Source organism: Abrus precatorius, unplaced genomic scaffold (assembly GCF_003935025.1).
Source record: "Abrus precatorius isolate BTA unplaced genomic scaffold, Abrus_2018 Scaffold9, whole genome shotgun sequence".
In the NCBI taxonomy this organism is placed as follows: domain Eukaryota; kingdom Viridiplantae; phylum Streptophyta; class Magnoliopsida; order Fabales; family Fabaceae; genus Abrus; species Abrus precatorius.
Genome location: NW_020874439.1, coordinates 17,133,998 through 17,157,565, shown reverse-complemented (window position 1 = coordinate 17,157,565; position 23,568 = coordinate 17,133,998). Strand labels below are relative to the sequence as shown.

General features: G+C 32.4%; 1 protein-coding gene across 1 annotated transcript; it reads left to right on the top strand.

Annotated features, from left to right (window-relative positions):
* The first annotated feature begins 5,440 nt into the window (after positions 1-5,440).
* LOC113850215 (OTU domain-containing protein At3g57810) lies at positions 5,441-20,598 on the top strand. Its single transcript, XM_027480653.1, has 8 exons — positions 5,441-5,572; positions 5,733-5,886; positions 6,893-6,980; positions 17,306-17,369; positions 17,607-17,712; positions 17,802-17,856; positions 18,639-18,692; positions 20,286-20,598. Exons 1-8 carry the CDS (start codon positions 5,551-5,553, stop codon positions 20,415-20,417), a joined length of 675 nt encoding a protein of 224 aa, XP_027336454.1. The 5' UTR covers positions 5,441-5,550; the 3' UTR covers positions 20,418-20,598.
* The last annotated feature ends 2,970 nt before the right edge of the window (positions 20,599-23,568 follow it).

Sequence of the window (23,568 nt, the reverse complement as noted above, 5' to 3'; positions counted from 1 at the left end):
GTGGAGAACATGGTTCACACTCAAGTCCATGTCCTTAATGAAGAACTGCAGATGCAAAATGAGGAGATGTGAAAGACCAAATAATGAGGACCTCACTAGCTTAGAGAGCTTGAGCCAAGTGAAAGATGTTTTGGAGGGACTTCAAGGCCTTATGACTAGGTCAAGGGTTAAGAAGACCAAAGAAGTCCTAGGCAAGTTTATGGGCCTAGTGAGTCACCTTGGGCTCAAGCCCATAGAAGGCCACACTTTGAAGAACTATTCCTATTTCTCTTGTATCATTCATGATTCTTAGGTCTCATAGTGTATTTTGTAACTTTGGACTTTTGCCTTCTTGTGTAGTTGGGCTTAGCCCAATAGCTAATGTAGCTTGTTGCCTATATAAGACACTTTTCCTTTGTATTTTGGTAACTTTGGTTCATTTTTCAGATTTGAAGAAATCTAGTGAGTTTTGAGAAACTTCTTTTTCTCTAAAGTGGTCTTGATAAAGACCTTGAGTTTACTTCTTATTAGTAAATCCTTCTATCATGGTGAAGATCTTGTGGCTTATCTCACTTTAAGAGTGACGTCAATATTCATCTCATTTTTTTTCCATTTTTTCTTTGCAATTTCTTGTCTGATTGTATTTTTCATCAAGGAATCAAAGATCGGTGATTGATGTTTCTCTAGGAACGATCCGCACAATCAAAGGAATGAAGCAATTCCTACATCACCAAAGAAAGTGCATGGAAGAAGAAGTGGGCAAAGAAAATGGAGAAGGAGATAGAGAAGAAGGTGGGCTCGAGGATGCAAAGGGAGGTGTAGCAGCAACATATGCAGATGCAGCAGATGCATGCATATTTTGAGCTTATGAGAGTAAGCAACTTCATACCTCTTCCTCCTCCTCCACTAGCTCCAACACTACCAATTTTCAGCTCCATGCGTTATTTCTCCTCTGACTCTTCCTCTATTGATGGTGATACTTTTTTAGAAGATGATCACACCGTGATATAAAATATTTTATTTTTAACATTATTTATTGAGATGTTTACTTCTTCATTTGTAATGACATTTTACTTTTACATTTTATAAATAATTTCTAATTTTAAATATATAATTTTGTAGTTTTTATTATGTTTATAATTTGTGATAATTAGAAACAGTGAGGAATAATTATGTATATAAAAAAATGAAATTTTTTTTTGAAATTTCACAAATGGATTACAAACAGATTCAAATTATTTACCGACTCGCATATTATAGATAGACTAGAGCTATCTATAAATCCGTCTATAATGCTAGAATTCATCTGTAATATTTAAAAAAATTATCTATAAATCCGTTTATATTTACAAGTTTTCTAGTAGTGTATTTCATTTTACATGTCTCAGCACAACAATCCAACTTTTACAATCAATCACATAGTTTGGTGTTCTACCTTAGGGTTTGTTCATACATCAACTCATCTTCAGCTAAAGCGAAACTATACATATAAATGTCTCAACATCTAGTGAATGAACAAGGGCAGCTCAGATAAACTCTCCTTACCTAGAATGAGAGATTGAAGCTTTCATGAGTTTTAAAGAGAGAATAAAGCTTAAAGTCCTCAGGTCTCCCTATTATGACGAAATAGAGACCCTTGAGAAGATAAATCAAGGGGAGAAAGGGTAGAATAGGGAAAATCAAGTCCCAGAAACTCACCTAGATCTATACTAAGTGGATGTTCTCACTTGAAGCAGGAAGAAGATCAGACTTGAAAAGGTCTTCTCATAGGGAGGGAGGTGAGAGAATAGAAGAAAGGTGAGAAGAAATAGTGGTTTGGTGAGAAATGAAAGTTTTCAGTTCAAAATCTCCTTAAATGCCTCTTAGCTCGTGATCTTCTTACTACAGTGAGTATCTCTAACTACAGTGAGATATACCAGACAATGAAACCTTTCTGTGTCTGTCATTTTCACTGCAACAAAAATTTTCTCGTTGTCGCTCCAATGAGAGTTTTACTTTGGTCAATCTTATCCACTTCTCATTACAGCGAGAGAGCTCCATAATGTTTTGTTCTAAATGACCCATTCTCGCTACAGCGAGATATCTGCAGTTTTACATCAACCAACTATCCAAAACTCACACAACATGTACCAGCTTTCTACCTAACAACTATTCAGCTTATACATATATGATTCAAGTCATTTCATACCATAACTGACATACAACATTACATTCAAAACACAAGGACACCGTAGTTAAATGATTACAACATCAAGTTTAAAAGTTAATAAGCAGACACATAACACAGGCACATCATGTTTAGTGTTTACATGCCCATGAATAATCATATAAAATAATTTGCTTAATTAAATGTCTCTCTTTAAATAGTGACAAGATAATTGTAAAAGAGTATTTATTATAATTTTATAACTTTAATACAATAAATGCTTGTTTTTTATTAAAAAATTTATTCATGGATGCTTAGTTCAGCCTTAAGAGTCATTTAAAAATATGGTGTTTAGTCATTAACTTCTAAGAATGTTTCTTATCACAATTGTGAAGCTCTTTATCATAATGTGTATGGATACCAACAAAAAAACATTTTTACACATTTATTAGTGCATGGATCTTTTCTATTAAATGAATTAAAGTCACGTACTTATAGAATAAATTAGAGTCACATTTTTCCAAGTGTTTATCTTCACCTTTACTTGTTTGGAGATGGCTTGTGATATTCAATGCTTTGTACAACATCATGTTTAGTGTTTACATGCTCATGAATAATCATATAAAATGATTCACTTAATTAAATGTCTCTCTTTAGATTGTGCCAAAATGGTTATAAAAAAGAGTATTTATTATAATTTTATAACTTTTTTAATACAATAAATACTTATTTTTATTAAAAAATTTATTTATGAATGCTTAAGTTCAGCCTTAAGAGTCATCTAAAAATATAGTGTTTAGTCATTAACTTATAGGAATGTTTCTTATCGCAATTGTGAAGCTGTTTGTCATAAGTGCATGGATACCAACAAAAAACATTTTTACACATTTATAAGTGAATGAATCTTTTTCGTTAAACAAATTAGAGTCACTTACCTATAGAATAAATTAGAGTCATATTTTTTTAAGTATTTGTCTTTGTCTTTAATTGTTTACAGGTGTGCTTGGAATATTCAATGTTTTGTACCAAATCATGTTTAGTGACATGCCCATGAATAATCATATATTTTCTTATAAAAATAAACATGAAAAAGTCATCTTCATATCTTTCCCTAAATACTAAATGATATGTCCATTTGTTGTGAAGTTCCATCCTATCTTGACTCAATGTTTCTTGATTTTCTTATTAGAAATCCTATTTGGTTGTGTTTCATGAGTAATTTTTTTCAATAAATTATATCACATCATGTTTAATTAAGTGTGATGGATCATGAACATATTTTGAAAGTTATCGAACATTGAAAATATAATGTAATTTTGAAAGAAACAGGGATAATGCTAATATATAAGTAATTGAGTAAAATATTTTTAAATTTTGGTAGGTCTAATAAACAGGGGGTAAGTTTAGGAGATCTAATTATGCTATTAATCCTAATCAATAGAGTAACTTTCAAGAAAATATAATTTCTAACTTGAAATTTCAAAAGTTTTTTTTTTTGGCATAACTTCTTTATCAATCCTAAAAAATCTTTAACTTGTCTTAATTTGCTCTGATAATTTTAGTTGTTGTGCCGTCTCTAGTATGAGAATTAAGGTCTCACTAGTTGCAAACTAATGCAACAACATTTGATATCTTCTATATAAGGTTTCAAAGGGTGTCATCCTAATCCTTGAATGCATACTATTATTGTACATGAATTCAACCAATACCAAAAATTGATCTCATTTTATATTTTAAATCGTTCTTTTAGATTATCGAGTTTGTGCGTAATAAATTGAACTAAGTCTAAGTTGAGTCTCTGAAGACTTATGTAAACTCTCCTATATTTTGTAACTAAATCTATGATCTCTTATCAGTATCAAATATCATACTATTTAATACTCTTTACAATTAATTCTTCTTTTATTTTTAAAAATTCTAAATATTAAAATACTTTTTTTGAAAGTCTTCCCTTCTCCTTATTTTTTTTTCATTAAGAGTTGTTTAAGAAAAAGAGTTTTGGAGAGAAAGGAAAAAGATGAAAATTTTTATTTTAAATTAGTATTTTTTTAAAAAAATTATAAATTGATATATTAACATAAATTTTATATATTAATCATACATTCATTATCATAAATAATATATAATTCTCTTGATTTAAAATTAAAAAAATATCCTCTCCTCTTTTTTTCTTCTAAAAATCTTCTTTCAAACATATTTTTAAAAATAATCTTACAAACAAAGTTAGAGAAAGAAAGAAGGAAATGATTTGTAAGTTAAGAGAGGAAAAGAAAGGTTAAATTCTTTTCTTGTTTACATGTTAAAATTTTTTAAAATAAAAGAACTAAAAAATTATAAAAGAGTGTTTCGAAAGACATCTAAAAATCTTTAAACTTTTTTATTGTTTTTTTTAATACTCTTAAATAAGAAAATATCTCTTACAAATTTTATTTTTTCCTTCTTATGATATTTGTGTTAAAAAAATTATATAATAAAAATGAGCTTATAGAAAAGTAGTTAATCTTATATGATTGTCTTTAAATTTGAATTACATTTATTTTTATTAAAATTTCAAATTTAGAGTTGAGATCATTTTAATTTTAAAAAAAATAATTTGACACTGTAAACTTACTGTGATTTAATTTTTTATATATAGGATTTAATATTATATATATATATATATATATATATATCAAAATATAATATTTTAAAAAAAGTATAAAAATATGGGATTCAAAAATTGTTACAGGTAATTTTTTAAATATTATAAAATTATAAAAAGTCAAAACTTGTCCATAACATTATTTTAAAAAATAATATTTTTTTAAAGTATCCAAAAACGTCATCGGTAATTCCACATTTTCGTAATTTTACTTCAAATATTTTGATAAATTTTTCTTTTTTTTTTTTCTGTACAAAATAAAAATATACTTTTATGTCGCATGCTACTTGACTTGCTTGAAGTTTTAAAATGTGCAAATTGATGCTTAAGGTTTTAACCACGTGGAGATTAATCTTTTGTTCAAATTTTTTCCTTTAATCTTAACCGAGACAGTCACGGGACTAGTACATGACACAATTTCTTTCAAGATTGTCCTAGAAAATTGATTAAGTATTTTTAATTTATTATAATAAATTTCTTTATATAAATGATCATAATAAATTGTTTTTAAATATACTTTAAATTAATTTTATTAAATAAAAACTTAATTAAACTATATTTTTAATAAATATCAGTCACTAAAAAAATATTACTAATTTTTTATTTTATTTTCACACTATTTCTGAAATCTTTTTTTCTGTGTTTCTTGCTTCCATATCTTTTTTTTCATCCAAAAGGTGAAAGGACCGTTTACTTCTTCCCCTGCTTGGTTTGGACGAACAAAACAGTCTCTACTACCTCTCTTTCACTTATCTCTTCCCTCCTTTCCGATTCCTCATATTCCATGGCACACAAGCTTTTCAACGGTTACTTCACAACTCTCAATTGCCTTTGTATTCTTCTTTTTTGCTTTTATTTTTTAAATTCTCTTCATTTGTGTCTCTTTCTCAGCAAACAAACAGAGAGCACACGCATAATCACGAACACTCTTTTGACTGTTGTTCGATTTGTTTTTGTGACCCTCAGAGGATATTCTTGAGCAACTGAGAAATGGAACTGCGAAATTTGAGCTCGTTTCTTCCGCTGTTCCTTCAGTTGCTGCAACTCCTAACCGGAACAAAAGCTTATTTGGAATTGGGAATTGTAGCACTCTCTTTTTCGCTAGAATTGGCTCATCCTTGTGAGTTTTCCGTTTCTTCTTTTGGTTTTTCTCTGTCTCTTGCACTTTTCTTTTTTAGGTTGAAATATATTTTTAATATCTTTACGTGACAATCATTTTCAATTTAGTCCTTAAATGAAAAAAAGAAGCAGCAGCTTAATTATTCATACCATACTTCTTAATTTAATCCTGGATGACTTTGTCGTAATAATATAGTGTATTGGAGTTATATATACGGGTCGATGGAGTGTTGAGACTAGATGCGATTGGATGAAAAACTTCTATGCGTTTATTTAATTACTTAATTATGTGAAAGCTTAAATCATGAACTTGATTGTGAAGCTTATTGTTAAAATAAATTAAATTGAGTTTCACCGTAAACTTGATTGAAATAAGTTAAAAGAGTTTGTAAGCTCCGTGTAAGTTCTTTCAAATGCCTCATCAAATGCAAATTTGGTGTCATAAAAATATGTGCCAGAAATACTATATTTTTAGTCCTGTAAGAATTCCTACCCTTCACAATAACTCCATGTTAATCTCATGGTGTTCTACACTAATTGGAGATGACGAAAATGACATTGAAAATGGCAACATATGGTGAAGATAATAATCTAGTTCAAAACTTTTTCTGTATCAGAACTAAATTGAAAATGAGGGTCATGTAAAAGGATAAAAAATGTATTTTAACCAATCATTATTGTTGTTGCTGTTGTGGGAACAAAATGGGTCTTTCTAGTTACCTCAAAGCCTTAGTCAAAGGAAATTAATATGTTAAAATTTCATGAATTCATGGGGGGCATTCAAATTAACAGGTTTGGTTGATAGTTTTGAATGTGTATCTCTGGAAGGGAAAGGTAAAAGCCAGATGTTTGTGTTTCTAAATTTTAAAGTGCTATATAGGTTCATTGATATTGCATTTTTTTCTTTTATAGAAAAACTGTATCTTTCTTAAAAGTGAATCTAATTTTAACTAGTTTCTTAATGGTTTAGAATTTTGATGAGTTTGCTTTCGACTATGTCTTCACAGTGGTGGACAGTCTCCAGCAATGAAGAAACTTGAGCGTTTTTCAGTTCAGAAGGTTACAGGAGATGGACGGTGTTTGTTTCGTGCATTGGTATCATCTTATACCTTCTGTTCTATAGAATTAAGAGAAAGAGAACATAAAGAGAGAGGCAGATTAGTATGCTAGAATTAAATGCTCTACAATGTGTAGAGACCCTTATATTTATAAGGATACATATGTAACCCCACTGGACCAAGCCCATTATTATAATACTAATATAAACCCTAATCCTAATACGTCTATTATAGCTATTCATAATACTCTCCCTCAAGCTGGAGCATAGATATTAATCATGCCCAACTTGTTACAAATATAATTGCTACGTGTCCCATTTTAAAGCTTTTGTAAACATATCTGTTAGTTGCCTATATAAGCTTCTGCTGAACTTTTTCTTGAATAAAGTGACAGTTTATCTCAATATGTTTCGTCCGTTTATGAAAAACTGGATTTGAGGCAATGTGTATCGCTGCCTGATTATCACATCAAAGTTGCATAGGCTTAGTGCTACTAAATCCTATCTCTTCCAACATATGTTTCAACCACATAAACTCACAAGTAGTCTAAGCCATTGCCCTGTATTCTGATTTCGTACTTGATCTCGATACAATGTTCTGCTTCTTATTTTTCTTCGAAATTAAATTACCTCTCAAGAATACACAGTATCCGGTAATAGATTTTCTGTTTATAGGTCCTGCTTAATCAGCATCAGAAAATGCCTCTATCTGTGCATGTCCATGATCTTTGTACACAATTTCTTTTTCTAGTGCTTTCTTCAAATACTTCACAATGCGGATTAGTGCTTCCCAATGAGTATCTGTTAGAGATGACATAAACTAGCTAACAACAATCACTGGAAAAACAATATCTGGTCTTGTGACAGTCAAGTAATTTAGCTTGCCTACTAATCTTTTGTATTTCTATGGATCTGTAAAAGGAACTCTATTTGCTGTCAGTTTCACTCCTAGCTCCATAAATGTCTCACATAGTTTAGCTCCTTTTAGTCTGGTCTCAGTCAATAAGTTTAAGACATATTTTCTCTATGAAAGGAAAATTCCTTGCTTGGAGTACATGACTTCAATACCCAAGAAGTTATAAAAAATATGGCTGAATGACTTGCCTGTCATGTTTCTAGTTTCCATTCAATATATAGATCAATATACAAACAATAAGACTGATCTTTAGGCTAAATTAAAGGGATATGCTTATTTCTAGGTAGGCTAATTCCTAAACTGATATGTAAGGATTACAACTAATCAATCTAGCATTTACACCTATTTAAAGTATATAAAAACAATCTCTACACATAAATGATAATTATATACAATAACATCCCCCCTCAAATTGATGCTGGTTGATCAAGAAGCATTAATTTGCTAACAAGAAATTGATGACGTTGTCTTGTGAGAGACTTGGTAAAAACATCTGCTATCTGTAAACTTGTGGAAACATGAGGAAGAGAAATGATTTGAGTGTCTACAGCTTCCCGAATATAATGATAATCTACTTCAATGTGCTTTGTGCGCTCATGGTAAATTGGATTAGCAGCAAGTTGAATGGCACTTGTGTTGTCAGCATGAAGAGGAGTGGGTTCAGCTTGAGGAAAACCAAGTTCAGTCAACAATCCTCGAAGCCAAGTGATTTCCTAGCATGCAGCAGACATTGCACGATATTCAGATTCAGTAGATGATTTGGAGACACGATCTTGCTTCTTACTTTTCCAAGATATCAAGGAGTCTCCAAGAAACATGCACCAACCAGTAGTAGAGCGACGAGTATTGGGAAAATTGGCCCAATCAGCATCGCTAAAAGCAATAAGTCGTAGGGGAGACCCAGTGGAAAAAAATAGATCACAAGAATTAGAACCTCGTAGATATCTAATGATGCGACGAACAACAACCAAATGCAAATGTCTTGGAGAATGCATAAATTGACTGACTTGTTGTACAACAAAGGAGATATCAGGCCTAGTAATAGTTAAGTAGTTCAAGCTGCCTACTAATTGTCGATACAATAAAGGATCAGGAAGGAGATCTCCCTCGTTAGCATGGTACTTAACATTTACCTCTAGAGAAGTATCAACAGATGAAGAATCTTGAAGACTAGCTAAAGAAATCAAATCCTGAGTGTATTTATGCTGGTGTAAGAATATGCCAGATGGACTAGTGTGAACTTCCAGCCCCAAAAAATAAGTAAGATTGCCAAGATTCTTCATATGAAAGGAATCATGAAGATGTTGCTGAAGTTGTGTAATCAATAAAGGATCTGTCCCAGTGATAACAATATCATCTACATATACTAGAAGTAGAATAATTTCATTAGAAGTCTTACGAAGGAACAAGGAGGAGTCATATTGGCTTTGCACAAGCTGAAACTTAAGCAATGTGGAGCAAAACTTCTGAAACTATGCTTGCGGTGCTTGTTTTAAGCTATAAAGAGAGCGATTCAACTTACAAACCTCCTTAGTAGAAGAGGAAAACATACTAGAAGGTGGCTTCATGTATATATCTTCTTTGAGATCACCATGGAGAAAAGCATTTTTGACATTTAATTGATAAAGAGGTCATTCTTGTGAGGCAGCAATGACAATGATGGTGCGAACAGTAGTCATTTTTGCCACAGGAGCAAATGTCTCCTCATAGTCAACCCCATACTCTTGTTGATTTCCAAGAGCAACCAACCTAACTTTATAGCGATCCAGAGTCCCATCGGAACGAAGTTTGACTGAGTAAACCCATTTACACCCAATGGGCTTAATATGAGGTGGACACTGAACAATGTCCCAAGTTTGATTTTCTTGAAGAGCACGAAGTTTCTCTTGCATCGCTCGTTGCCAACACTCATTAGAAGCTGCCTATGAGTAAGAAGATGGAACTGAAATAGAAGTCAAAGCAGCAGTATATGACGTATGATAAGAACTGTACTTATCCGGAGGACGAGAAACTCGGCTGGATCGTCTCAAAACTAGTGGAGCAGCAGTAGATTGCAGGTTTGGATCAGAAGGGGGGACAGTGATGAAGGAGGACGTAGGCTTGAATCGATTTATATGAGATATGAGTTGGGAACAAAAAATTGATTTTCAAAGAAAACAACATTCCGAGAAATGCATAGTCTTTTTGAATTAGGATCATAGCAAACAAAACCTTTGTGATTAGCACTATATCCCATAAATGCACATTTAACAGATTGAGCAGAAAGCTTATGACGTTTGTGAGGTGGCAAATGAACAAAACAAACACAACCAAAAGTATGCAGATATTGGTAGGATGGATGACTATGATAAAGACGAAAATATGGTGTGTGTCAAAATTCAGTGTTTGGGAGGGTAAACGATTAATGAGATAAACTGCAGTAGATAAAGCTTCTACCCAAAAACTAGGTGAAACAGAAGATTCAAGCAACAAAGTACGAACCACATCTAAGAGATGACGATTTTTTCTTTTCGCCACTCTATTCTGCTGGGGTGTGTATGGACAAGAATGTTGAGAGAGAATACCTTTTTTATTCAAAAAATCATGTAGTGCATTAGACATGTACTCGCCACCAGAATCAGATCGAAGTACCTTAATAACTGTAGAGAATTGAGTTTCAATATATGTAAGAAAAGTTTGAAAAATAGAGAGAAACTCAGATTTAGAGCGAAGAAAATAAATCCAAGTAAACCGGCTGTAGTCATCAATAAATGTCACAAAATATTTATAGTTGGCATGAGAAATAACAGGTGTGATCCCCCATACATCACTATGAATAATATCAAAACAGTGTTTTGCATGACTACCAATTATTGGAAACAGAAGTATTTTACTTTTTCCCAATTTACATGTAGAACAATCAAAAGACACGGGTTTAGTGTTTTCCAAACAACCAGAATTCAACAAACGAGACAAAATGACAGAATTGGGATGTCCCAATCGCCTATGCCATACTTCACTTTTATTGACATGAGTAGAAAATGCCACATGATAAGGAATAAAAAATTGCAGAGGAAACAAACGTCCAACTTTAGGTCCCTTCGCGATCACTGTCCCCGACACCAAATCCTGCACACAACATCCGTCAAGAGAAAAATGTACATCACAATCATTTTCCACTAATTGTCCAACTGAAATGAGATTATTAGAAAGTTCAGGAGATACAAAGGCATTGTTCAAAATTGGAACAATATCTCCAACAGCAGAATGGGTATAGTGTGTCCATTAGCGACTTGGATTTGTTCGAAACCATTGTATGGGCGAACATTTTGCAGATAATTTTCTGAGCTAGTCATATGGTTTGAGGCTGCAGAATCAATAAGCCAAGAATTAGATGATGATTTTTGATTACCTTGAAGCCCCAAAGCAGAGAAAGCAGAAATAATCATTTGTTGCACCATGTCAGCAGTAAGAACGGTGGTTTCAGCACTATTATTGACTACAGAAGGAGGTGAGGTCCCATATGTAATTTGACCAAAAGATTAATTTCCTATAGTAGCTTGGTAGGCAATAGGTTGGCGATTTTGAGGCCGAATTGAACACTCTTTGAGAACGTGTCCTGGCTTTTTGCAATAATTGCAGATTTTTTTGGTACATTGTGTAGCAATGTGACCATAATTCTTACAACTATAACATTGAACTTTACTCATATCCCTACCTTTGTCTCTTCTTTGAGCCAAAAAGGTTAGAGGTGCAGCAGTCAACTTGTCTTGATCAAGAGAGGCTTGAGTAAAGAGACGTTGTTCTTCACGAATCAACTCACCAAAGCAATCATCCAAGGTAGGAGAAGGATGACGATTCATCAAATGAGAACGAATATTTTCAAAATCCGGTCGAAGCTTCATCAGAAACTTATCACGTTTGCTTGCTTCATGAACAACCAATATATCAGAAAGAGAAGTTGTGGAAACAGTAGCACAAACAATATCAGAAAATTCAGCCCATAAATTTTGAAATTCAGAAAAATATTCCTGAATAGACAAGTTTTCCTAAGAATAGTTAGCAATTTCGCACTTCAACTGAAATCTTCTAGCTGAATTTGTTTGATTATAAACCTTCTTCAAGTAGTCCCACATCGTTTTGGCAGTTTTGTATGGACGTAAATGAAGAACAATCTGAGGATCACATGACATTATAAGCCATGACATAACCCGAGCATCCTTGAATTTCCATTGAGCTAACTCTGTAGCATCTGTGGGGGCTGGGACAGTGCCATCTATATGTCCCCATAACTCCTTCCCGATAACAAATAATTGAAACTGAAATTCCCAAGTTGCATAATTTTTTCCAGTAAATTTGACACAAAATTCAAGTGTACTACCAGCCATTACAAAGTAATGAATGGAAAAAAAAATACCTTGACAAACAAGAAAACCCCTAAGAGAACAAAGAGCAAGAAAACCAAGGCTCAGAAAAAAAAAGACACGAACATCCCACCCAAAATTTAGGCTCTTGATACCATATCAAAAATATGGCTGAATGACTTGCCTGTCATGTTTTTAGTTTCCATTCAATATATAGATCAATATACAAACAATAAGACTGATATTTAGGTTAAATTAAAGGGATATGCTTATTTCTAGGTAGGCTAATTCCTAAACTGATATGTAAGGATTACAACTAATCAATCTAGCATTTACACCTATTTAAAGTATATAAAAACAATCTATACACATAAATGATAATTATATACAATAACAGAAGTATGTCAGAATTCTTAAGTCTTTTGTCTGAAACTTGGTTTGAAGAAATTTCCTTAGGTTTTCTTTACTGCTACATGTAATAACAATATCATCAACATAAACAACAATTAAAATACAACTACGGTTAGTTTGTAAAACATTATATGATCACTCTCACTCCTCACTAATTCAAATTCCAGAATCACATCACTGAATCTCCCAAACCATGCTCTAGGTGATTGTTTCAAGCCATATAATGACTTCTTTAAATGACACACTCTTCCACACTCCCCCTAAGCAATAAAGCCAGGTGGTTGCTCGATGTACACCTCCTCCTGTACGTGTCCATGTAAAAATGCATTCTTGACATTTAACTAGAATAATGGCCAATGATACATAGCTGCAAGAGAGATGAAGATGCGAACAGATGAGAGTTTAGCAACTGAAGAAAACGTATCAGTGTAATCAATGCCATAAGTTTGGGAATAACCTTTTGCAACAAGTCGTGTCTTTAAACTAGCCACAGAACCATCCGGATTAACTTTCATAGTGTAAACCCACTTGAAACCCACAGAACCAAATCCTATCATTCGTCTTAAGAGCCAACATTTCTTCTTCCAAGCATGTCTCCAACCATCATGATTGAGAGCATCTGCAAGGGTCTTATGCACAAAAAGAGAGTCTACTCCAGCCATGAAGGATTTAGATGTAGAGGATAAATGAACAAACATCACATAAGATGAAATAGGATAGGTGCAAGATCTTTTCCCTTTACGGATAGCAATAGGAAGGTTAAGGTTAGACATAGGATTTATTGACACTTGAGGAGATAATGGTAGAGGTTGAGTATCATTAGCCACAGGGAGCGTATCATCTGAAGGCTGTTTTGGCAGGCGAGAGTATGTCTGCTCAAAGAACTTAAAACCTTTATCAATAGGAGTTAGAGGTGCAATAAGATGTGTAGATTGGACAAGAGTATAAGTCAAAGAAAGTTTATCTACTCATACATGGACTTACAAGATGAGGACTTAAAGAATGAAAGACTTTTAAAGAAAGACACATCAGAGGAAATAAGATAACAGCTAAGATCAAGAGAAAAATAATGGTAACTTTTTTGTGACTGAGAATAACCCAGAAACACACATTTTATGGACTTTGGATCAAGTCTAGTTACTTGAGAACGAACATTAAGCACAAAACAAGTGTAGCAAAAAACTTTAGGAAGTAAAGAAAAAAGAGATTGTGATGAGAAAAGTATAGAGTAGGGAATTTCACCATGTAACACAGATGATGATATGCGATTAATTAAACATGGTGCAGTAAGAACGACATCAGCCCAAAAAGGTTTAGAAACTTGCATTTCAAACATTAAAGCACAGGTTACCTCCATAAGATGACGATTTTTACGTTCAGCTACTCTATTTTATTGTGGGGTAACAATATAAGAGGACTGATGAAGTATGTCATGTTTATTTATAAAATTAGTAAAGGATGCAGAAAAATATTCTTTAGCATTATCACTTATAAGAATGCGCGTGCAAGTATTAAATTGAGTTTTAATTTTAGCACAAAAATTACAAAATATAAAAAAGACTTCATATTTGAATTTCATAAAAAATAGCCATGTTACACGAAAATAATCATCCACAAAGGTAATAAAATATTTAAAATCAGATTTAGAAGTAACTGAACAAGGGCTCTAAACATCAGAATGAACAATTTCAAAAGAGGCATGAGCCCTTTTATTTAAACGAAGTAAATAAACATTATGATGATGTTTAGCAAACTGACATGACTCAATAAAAATTAGACTCTATATTAGGACATAATTTCTTAAGAACTCCTAAAGATGGATGACCCAGATGGTAATAAAGTTGGAAAGGAAACACTTTTTCATTCCTAGAAGCAATAGAAGCTTGAGGAAGTTCTTCTTCTTCTAATAGATATAGCCTATTAGATACCTTACCTCTACTAATAATCCTCTGTGCCATTAGATTCTAAAAAACACAAGAATCAGAAAAAAAAAATGTTACTGAGCAATTTAATGGTGAAGTGATTTGGCTAATGGACAACAAATTTAAGGAGGATTGAGACAAATATAAAACAGATGATAAGGGTAAGGTTGAAACTGGAGTGGTACACCCGCTGCCCTTAATATGGACACTAGAACCATCAGTGAGTGTTACAGAAGAATGAGAATTGGGTAGATAAAAAGAGGAAAGGATACCTGAATTCTCAGTCATATGATCAGTAGCGCCAGAATCAATGACCCAACCCTTGGAAGAAGAGAAAAGACATGCAGTAGGATTACCTTTTTAGACAAAAGCGGCTGTAGAGGATGTAAATGACTGTTGAAAAGTCTGAAACTGAGTATACTGAATAAATTCCTCATTACTCATATGCATAGTACGTCCTTCTTTCTCCTAAGTAGCTGTATGGCTAAGACACCGAGTTAACAAAGCGGGAATTACCTTGTGAGTGAAAAAATGACTGATTCTGTGGAGGATGAGTGCATTGATTCCAATAATGGTCAAATTCGCCACAATTGTAGCATTGTACAATATCATGACCTCTACTATGCCCACAACCATGATTACCTTTACCACCACTGCGACCACCACGGTGATTGTATTGGGCTGCCAAGGTAGAGTGGTCAGGAGATTCATTTTCTGTAGTGCTCTTGAGTTCCTCAAAGGAAGAATGCATAACTTTAGAGAAGACATTAAAGATTATCAATCTGCTTACTTGATAGAATTTGAGACCAAACTACCTCATGACTGATTTTGTGGAGGATGAGTGCATTGATTCCAATAATGGTCAAATTCGCCACAATTGTAGCATTGTACAATATCATGACCTCTACTATGCCCACAGCCATGATTACCTTTACCACCACTGCAACCACCACGGTGATTGTATTGGGCTGCCAAGGCAGAGTGGTCAGGAGATTCATTTTCTGTAGTACTCTTGAGTTTCTCAAAGGGAGAATGCATAACTTTAGAGAAGACATTGAAGATTATCAATTTGCTTACTTGATAGAATTTGAGACCAAACTACCTCATATTCTAGAATAAGTTTGAAGAGCCAACTCAAAGCCATGAGTTTCTTTTGTTGTGCTATCATCTCGTCAATGGTTTTGCAGGCTAAAAGATATTGTATCTCCTTAGTATGCTTCTTAAACTCCAAAAAATGATCTATTAGCTTTCGCTTATTTTCTTTGGGTCAATAAATTTCTTGCAAGAGAGCATACAACCGATTCAAATTATCAGATTTCCCAAAAATAAATTACAAGAAGTCCCAAAACTCTTTCAAGGTTTTGCAATGAGTAATAATTGCTTGTATTTGCCTATCAACAGAGTTTACTAGTAACGCAAGGATCTTTTTGTCGCGTATTGTCCATGTGTCAACATCCTTAGGATTGACAAGTGCCGTTTCAGTCAAATGATTATCCTTTCCCATTCCACCCAAGCTAATATCAACTAAATACTTTCACTCCATATAGTTCATACTGTCTCTATCCAGCTTAACATCGGTAAGTTTGGATAGAGATACAATCTCCGTAGCAGCCCCTTGTGCTGTGCATCCTGCACATCTTGGCTATCACGTTCAGACATTGTATATCCACAAACCATGATGGAAATGCCTGGGTTTTGTTTCAATGGCTAGAAAGAAATGCCGCACTCAAACTGTAAACGTCAAATTATTGCATATTCTGGTTATTAGAAAAATTTTTCATCCCCACAGTAGTTATGGTCAACCTTTTTGAAGCTGGTGTTTTTTTTTTATTTTGGCAGTGGCGGCGGCAGTAGTGGTGACAAAGGAGGAACCCTAGAAGACTCTTGATACCATGTAGAATTAAGAGAGAGAGCATAGAGAGAGACAAATTAGTGTGCTGGAGTTGAATGCTTTACAATGTGTAGAAACCCTTATATTTATAAGGATACATATGTAACGCTACAAGGACAAGTCCATTATTATAATACTAACATAAACTCTAATCCTAATACGTCTATTATAGCTATTCATAACATGTTCCAATCGCTTCTCTGGTTCTTCTTAATGGGATTTGATATGTTGTTCATTCTGGCAATATGGAAGAAAAAGTTTGAAAGAATTAAGAGAAGGAAAGGATCAAAGGTATCCTGAAACAAAGAAATTTAGAATTTAGATAGTAAAATGGGCTATTCATATTAAGTTTGGGGTTGCTGGGATGGACTGCTTATGTCAACCGATGAAATCGCCAAACTAGAATCTAACCTTGTGTTGATGATCATGGCTTTCAACCTTCTATCTTTTCAGTTATTTAACTTTAACTATGTAACCACTATGCTGCTATTTTTAAACAGTGATATTGTAGTTTTGGAGGTAATAATTTCTTTCAAAGTCATCAATGTAGTGTGTAGTTCAGATGATGTTGTTAGCCTTCATATCAGGAAGGTTCTTTGGGTGCCACTACTCTTTAATAAGTTGGTCTACAAAAGTTGGATAGTAAACAAATAATCAATAATTGTGGACAATGCTTGCAAGATAATAAATCATTTTTAGTTGTCTTTTACTGGCCTTTATTTTTCATTCATTTTATAAGTTGTAATGGCTCATTCTTTTGGTCCATATAAATCTGTTAAATTTAAATTTTGACAAGTCCTTCATTAGTTTGACCATCCACCATGGCAAGTTTCATATTAATTTTAGTTCTAAGTGGTAACATTTGGTTCAATGACATTAGGTCAAAGGAATGGCTTATAATAAGGGAATTGTTCTTAACCAGCGTGAGGAGAGAGAAAATGCAGGTATGCAGTAGGATATGTGTACAGATATCCTTTCTTTTGTTTGTTATGCTTTCCATTAACGACGTTTATTATGTACACAAAGCTTGGGTATGATGTTTTTGTCTAGTTTTGCCATTAACCCAAGCAACTTTTTTCCCTATCATATTGTTTCTTTCTTTACATACCTTGTAACCTTTTTTGCCGTTCTCTTTTTTCTTCTTTACTTGTCAATGTTTTGCCTTGGCCGTGGTAGGACAGATGAATTAAGAATGGCTGTGAAAGAAGCTGTATGTGAAAATGAAGGTGACCGCAATTTATATGAAGAGGCTCTCATTGCCATCACAGTTGATGAGCCTCTAAAACGGTATGGTTTGAAAACATTAACAGAAAATGAAAATTTGAAGTACAGTGTTACTTTATATTTAATGTCATGATTAAATGTAATATTTTCAGTTACTGCCAACGAATTGGGCGATCTGATTTCTGGGGAGGAGAATCAGAGCTACTGGTTAGTGCTTCCTTTATGTTTACCTCCTAAATCCCGCAAGCTTTACTTTCTTACCTCTTTTATCTTTTAAGGATAATTCATTCAAAAATTTGGTTTTATACCAGGTTTAATTTTTAGTTTTCTTAATGGGTCTTCTAATTTTTCATTTTAATTTCAATGTCATTTACTTGTCTTTCTTTGCCACTTTAATTAACAAGTTTACGTAGATGTCAGGCTTTGTTAGGTTCTGTTCTTCTAGAGATTCCATAATAATATGGATAATTTATACTTCCCACTATAGCAACAACTATTCAAAATATAATAGTTGAATGACTTCAAATTTCTGTGGAAGTTAATGAACCCAGTGAAAATTCAGATGTTGAAGTGCATTATATAGTTTTGGCATTAATGATTTAAAGAATTAGGCTTACTAGATTAATCAATTAGTTTTACCTCAAATGTGCTTGCAGCTGGAGCTTGCGGTTTAATTAGGAACTGGCACCTTTAAAAATTTTATATTGTCAGGGGTTGGAGAAATATGACTCATAATCTAGCAATTAAATGATTTAAATTTTTTATCATATTTAATATTTAAACCATTTAGAAAATTGATATTTTGCTACTTATTTAGCTGGAGCTTCCAAAAAAAAAAACTCCCATTGGGATCTTTAAGCACAATTTCATCATCACTTCTTCGGTTGAGTTGGTCATACTTTTTCCTTGGCTGAGTCCTGTTTTTCAAGGTGGATGCACAAATCCCTTCATGAAAATTCAGATACTGACCAATGACCATACTCTGGTAGGTACTGTCAAAGTTATGTAAGCAGCCAATCATTGTGTACATACCTGAGCATGAGGTATGCCTTAAACAATTCTTATTAGGTTGACATTTATCTATTTTACCCAGGAAGGAAGAACTTGCATATAGTGTGTGCTCATCCTTCTGAGTTTAGTCATAACTGTACTTGTTCCAAGGCAGGTTACTTTTCTTATGAAATAGTCCATGTATGAATATCATATCTATGGATAGATTAAATTGCTTATAACTTCGTTGTTGCTAAAATTCATTATTTGGGATCAATTGGTTGTAAATGTATTCTTGGAAATAAAATGGACAGAGAGGTGACTTGGATGTTTAATGCATTTGTAATGATAAGCTGTCTTGTGTCCAGTTTAAAGAATGGTTCTTATACTATTCTATTATCACCAAGTGTAACTTACGAAGGATTTGATGCAATAGTTGTTAATATCAGGTTGTAAAAGTTTTATCATTAGAAAGGGCTACTTTGCTATAAAGCTCTTGCTATGCACATTTAGTGCTAAATGTGGTAACGTGTGAAGTACCAGGAGTAAAATATTTTATCATTATAGCAAGTAGTTAGCTGCTTAATGATAAATATGATATTTTTATGAAGTCCATTTCTGTGCATTAATAGTTATTAACAGGGAATGCTCAGTTTATTTGAAGATGATAGCTATTGGCTGGGCTCTTCTACTATAGGATATATGAAACAGAGACAGGGATATGCAAATGTGATTTAGATAACATTGGTGGACATAAATTGTTTTACCTTTGGAATGTAGGCAGATTTTAGGTTTCCTAAGGCAGCATTTGACTTTGAATAGAAAGAATTCAAGATTTAGTGAGTGGAAGGTCTGAGACTAAAACATAAAAGGATGGCCGAGTTTTAAGAAGACATGATAGCTGAACACGAGGCAGCAGCAAGATTAAAGTGTTTATAGATCTCCAGGTTTTGTGAAGAAAAAGCAGCTGAGTTGTTATTATAAAACAAAAGGAAATCGTCTTTAGGGTTGGTATATATGCATGTGATCAACCCTGTTAGCACATGCATAAACAACTAGAGTAAATTGTAGGCAAAAGAAGGTATATGAGGAAACTTATAAGGCTTTGGACCCTCAAATTGTCTTTTATGCTATCATATAATTTCATGAATTCAGGGATCCATTGACTTTTATGTACACAACTAGAGTAAATTGTAAAAAAAAAAGGTTTACTAATAATACTATCAGACATGGATCCCTGAATTCATGAGATTATATGATAGCCTTTGAGCAGAGTAAGGAGCATTTTAAAAATCTTTATGCTGGACCATGATTAAAGCTCAATTTACCCATATGTATCTTAGGAAGCATTCCTACCCTTGCCTTATGCTTCCAAAAGAGGCTAAATTCATATAACTAGTCCAATACTTCTAATCTGAGGCATTATCCTCTGTGAAGATGCTTGGAAATTATAAGGGCTTGATCCTTCTATGTCGATTTTGAATAACTCATTTGAATCATTTAATCGTGTACTTGTTTTTATTGTGTTTATGATTTCAATCAACTCACAGAATTTGCTAAATAGCGTATCCTTAAATCTATATGTTATAAGGTTGTATAATTTATCCACTAAAATATCCTGTTGTCTCTTCGTAAACTAAATGCAGCATCGAGGTGGTGGTTTGGGATCTGGTTTCATTCCCATTGCGGAGTATGGAAGTGAATTTAAAAAGGGTTCTAGCAGAAAAGCTGTGAGGCTATTGTACAGCGGTAGGAACCATTATGATCTTCTGCTATGAAGAGGAGGAACTGTATGAAGCAGAAGGAAAAAAATGAGTGGAAGATTCAAATGCCCGTTTTGTAATGTTGATTTTAAACGAAGTATGCCAAAAATGATTTTGAGATGAGACATATAATAGAAAAAAAATGAATTGTTGCCGCAAAACAAATAAAAATAAAAATGAATTGTGCTTTTTTTTGTCATTCTTTTCCCGGTTGACAACTGCTACACGGGCACTTATTTTTTTAAGTAATTTTTTATTTGAATCTCTTCTACTTATCGTCAATTTCCACAGATGGCAGGGCATCCCTTATTTTCTCCAATGTCAAGTTTAACTATTTGCAGTCACCCCTGTGCATTGGTGTTTCTGGTTAAACAGTTTTTCAAAGAAACTATTATTGACCAAAGTAGACGTTTTATTTTTATGAAAGATTATAATGAACATTTTTGCTTTCAAGTTTACGGGGTACTGTTGTAAATACTTTTATTAACCCGATACATAAAGAAAAAAAAAACATAAAGATTTAATTTAAAAAATTGACACTTAAAATTTGCAAAAATATTTAAAGCGTTTGTTTGAAAAACTAAAAAGAAATACAGGAAATCACTGAAGTCCACAAGGATTTTATTGGTAGTGTGCTTTCAAACATGCAGAACTTCACTTTTGTTAATATTTTATTCTGCCTAAAATGGATAATTTTCAAATTTCATTTTGATTCTTTGAGGTTGTTCGGATAATACAATTGAAATGATTTCTATAAAACTTGGACCCGTCATCTCAACTGAGGTGGTAAATTTTTGGACAAACTGCTGAGGAAGCAGATTGTAGAGACACGTTTTGTTCCATTAAAAAAATATATTAAAAGTATTAAAAAAGACACATTTAGTCAAAAGTAATAATATGTTTTTTAAATAATATATAAAAGTCTCTGGTACTCTTTACTCTCAAAACTTTTCCATTTGGTTTCCTACCCTTCTCTTTGTTCAATGAACAATGGAGCTATTTGATAATATATTTTTAATTTTATTTTTTAAAACATTTTTTGAAAGTAATTTTTAAGAAGAGTTTTGTAGATAAAGCAAATGAAAAACTTGTCTGATTACTCTTAAGTTTTGAAAACAAATTTAGGTAGAAACAGCAAATGTTTGACTATACTAACGACAAAAAAGGAACTTCGAGTCACAGAGAAACTTTCACTAAGAAAAACTGCACCATTTATTTGGCCATTCTTGGCATCTTTTAAAATATCCTAATAGTGATGCTTTCAAGATGGTACTACCATGTATATTTGGCAAGGGAAAATGTTTTGTGCATTATTAAAACTGGAAGCTTAAAAGTATACATATATAGCAGGATATACTTATATTTGTGTAACTCCAAAAATTCTTACACTCGATCTGAACTTTTTATTTAATTTACATCTAACGATTAGTGAAGTAATAAATTATAACATGTTAAATGCAAGTTAAATGAAAAATTTAAATCAAATGTAAGTTTTTAGATTTACACTAGTGTGAGAAAATCTTTTATATATATATATATATATATATATTGTATATCTTTTAGATACATATATATATAAAAAGAAAAAAAAAGTGAGAGATAGGAAAAATGTTAAATGTAATTTTACTTTTAGCTTACAATAATAAACATTACTAAACTTATAAGGATTTTGAATTTCATGATTTTTACACAACAAAAGTATAAAGGAAACTTACTTAAATTCATGCAACGAGTCTCTTAGCACCAGCAGTGAGATTTCTTGATTTTTTTCTCCTCTTCCTTTTGTTATGATGTTTCTCTAACGGTGAAGAAAGTGTATAAATGTGTTCTGGTTTATCTACTTTTATTTTTCATGGTAACTAACTTTTTAACTTCTGAAAAGAGAGAGGGGAGGGATTTTAAATTTTAAAGTAAACCCTTACTAACAACAGTAGTATACATACATTTATAGTATATATTACTTAAAAAACTTATTATTGCTATTGAGAGAAAACTTCTAAGCTCTCTTGAGAAAAAAAGTGTGGACCCAAGGATTAGTAAATAATCAAGAAGAACAAGAGACAGAGAAGAAAATGCTAAAATTAAAATTTTGTTACAAAATTGACACCATGAGATAAGAAAAAAATCTCCATAACATCTTTTACATGTTTTGGCATAATGATTTTGAAAAACATGTTTTCAAAGCTATAAAGTAAAACAATTGGTATCAAATAAGTTTTTTTTTATTTTCTTTTTTTTTCAAAAATTTAAAAATATTTTTTAAAATATTATTCAAAGAGGCCAAATACTTCTTCTAAACTTTTTTTTTTCGTTCTTTTAGTGAATTATATATATATATATATATTCTTACCTTTAGTGTAACTTTAAATATTCTAACACTAACTTTTCATTTAATTTATATTTATCACTTCATTTTAATTTTCTTGTTCTCTAGTTTTACTTTCTTTTGCCTGTGCATCTTTGCTTGTTACATAGTACTTGTTACGCACTGACAAAGGAGCCAAAAAGCTTTACTGAAGACCACCTTCACGACTACAACAGAGAATAGATGTCAATGGCAGACAAGAACCTTCATGGCTTCACCTTCACCCATTCTTTGACCCGAAGCAATGACATATTGTAGCTATTCTGTTTTTCCATGATTGCCTTGTTTTTCTTTTATTATTATTAATTCAATATAAAAAGATGGTAGTTAGATGTGGGATTTTCTAAGCACTTTTCTGTATCCTCCTAATAATCTTCCTCTTACCTTGTAAAGTAAGTATTAAATGAAAATATTTATTTATTATTTATATTAAAAACATAAAACACATCAAATATTTTTTTCATTTAATAATTAGGAAGATTTGTAAGAATAAAGAGTAGGACAATTTAAAATTATTATTTTAATTAATTTCCATAAGCCTCTTAGTTAACTAAAAACTAACGAGTCAACGTTTTTTTTTATTCGGAAAATTGGCCAAAGTTTACTAGTCTCTGTATACGGGTTTATCGTGTCCCCATTTATTAAGAATGCATCTAATTTTTTAATGGGGCCAATCGGCACAAAAGGTATGTTTTTATAAGTAAAAATGTGTAGAGATGCAATTTAAATGATCTTGCAAGTAAAAATGTGTTTGTTTGATTAGAAATTTGTTGAGCTTAGATTTTCTTGAGTATTAAGAGG

What these genes read in the sequence shown, in the direction of transcription:
- LOC113850215 (XM_027480653.1), top strand. Translation starts at nt 5,551, where the DNA reads ATGGCACACAAGCTTTTCAACG. An exon ending in GGTGTTTGTTTCGTGCATTG is followed by an intron (nt 6,981 to 17,305) that starts GTATCATCTTAT and finishes CAATGACATTAG; the next exon opens with GTCAAAGGAATGGCTTATAA. An exon ending in TGAGGAGAGAGAAAATGCAG is followed by an intron (nt 17,370 to 17,606) that starts GTATGCAGTAGG and finishes GTGGTAGGACAG; the next exon opens with ATGAATTAAGAATGGCTGTG.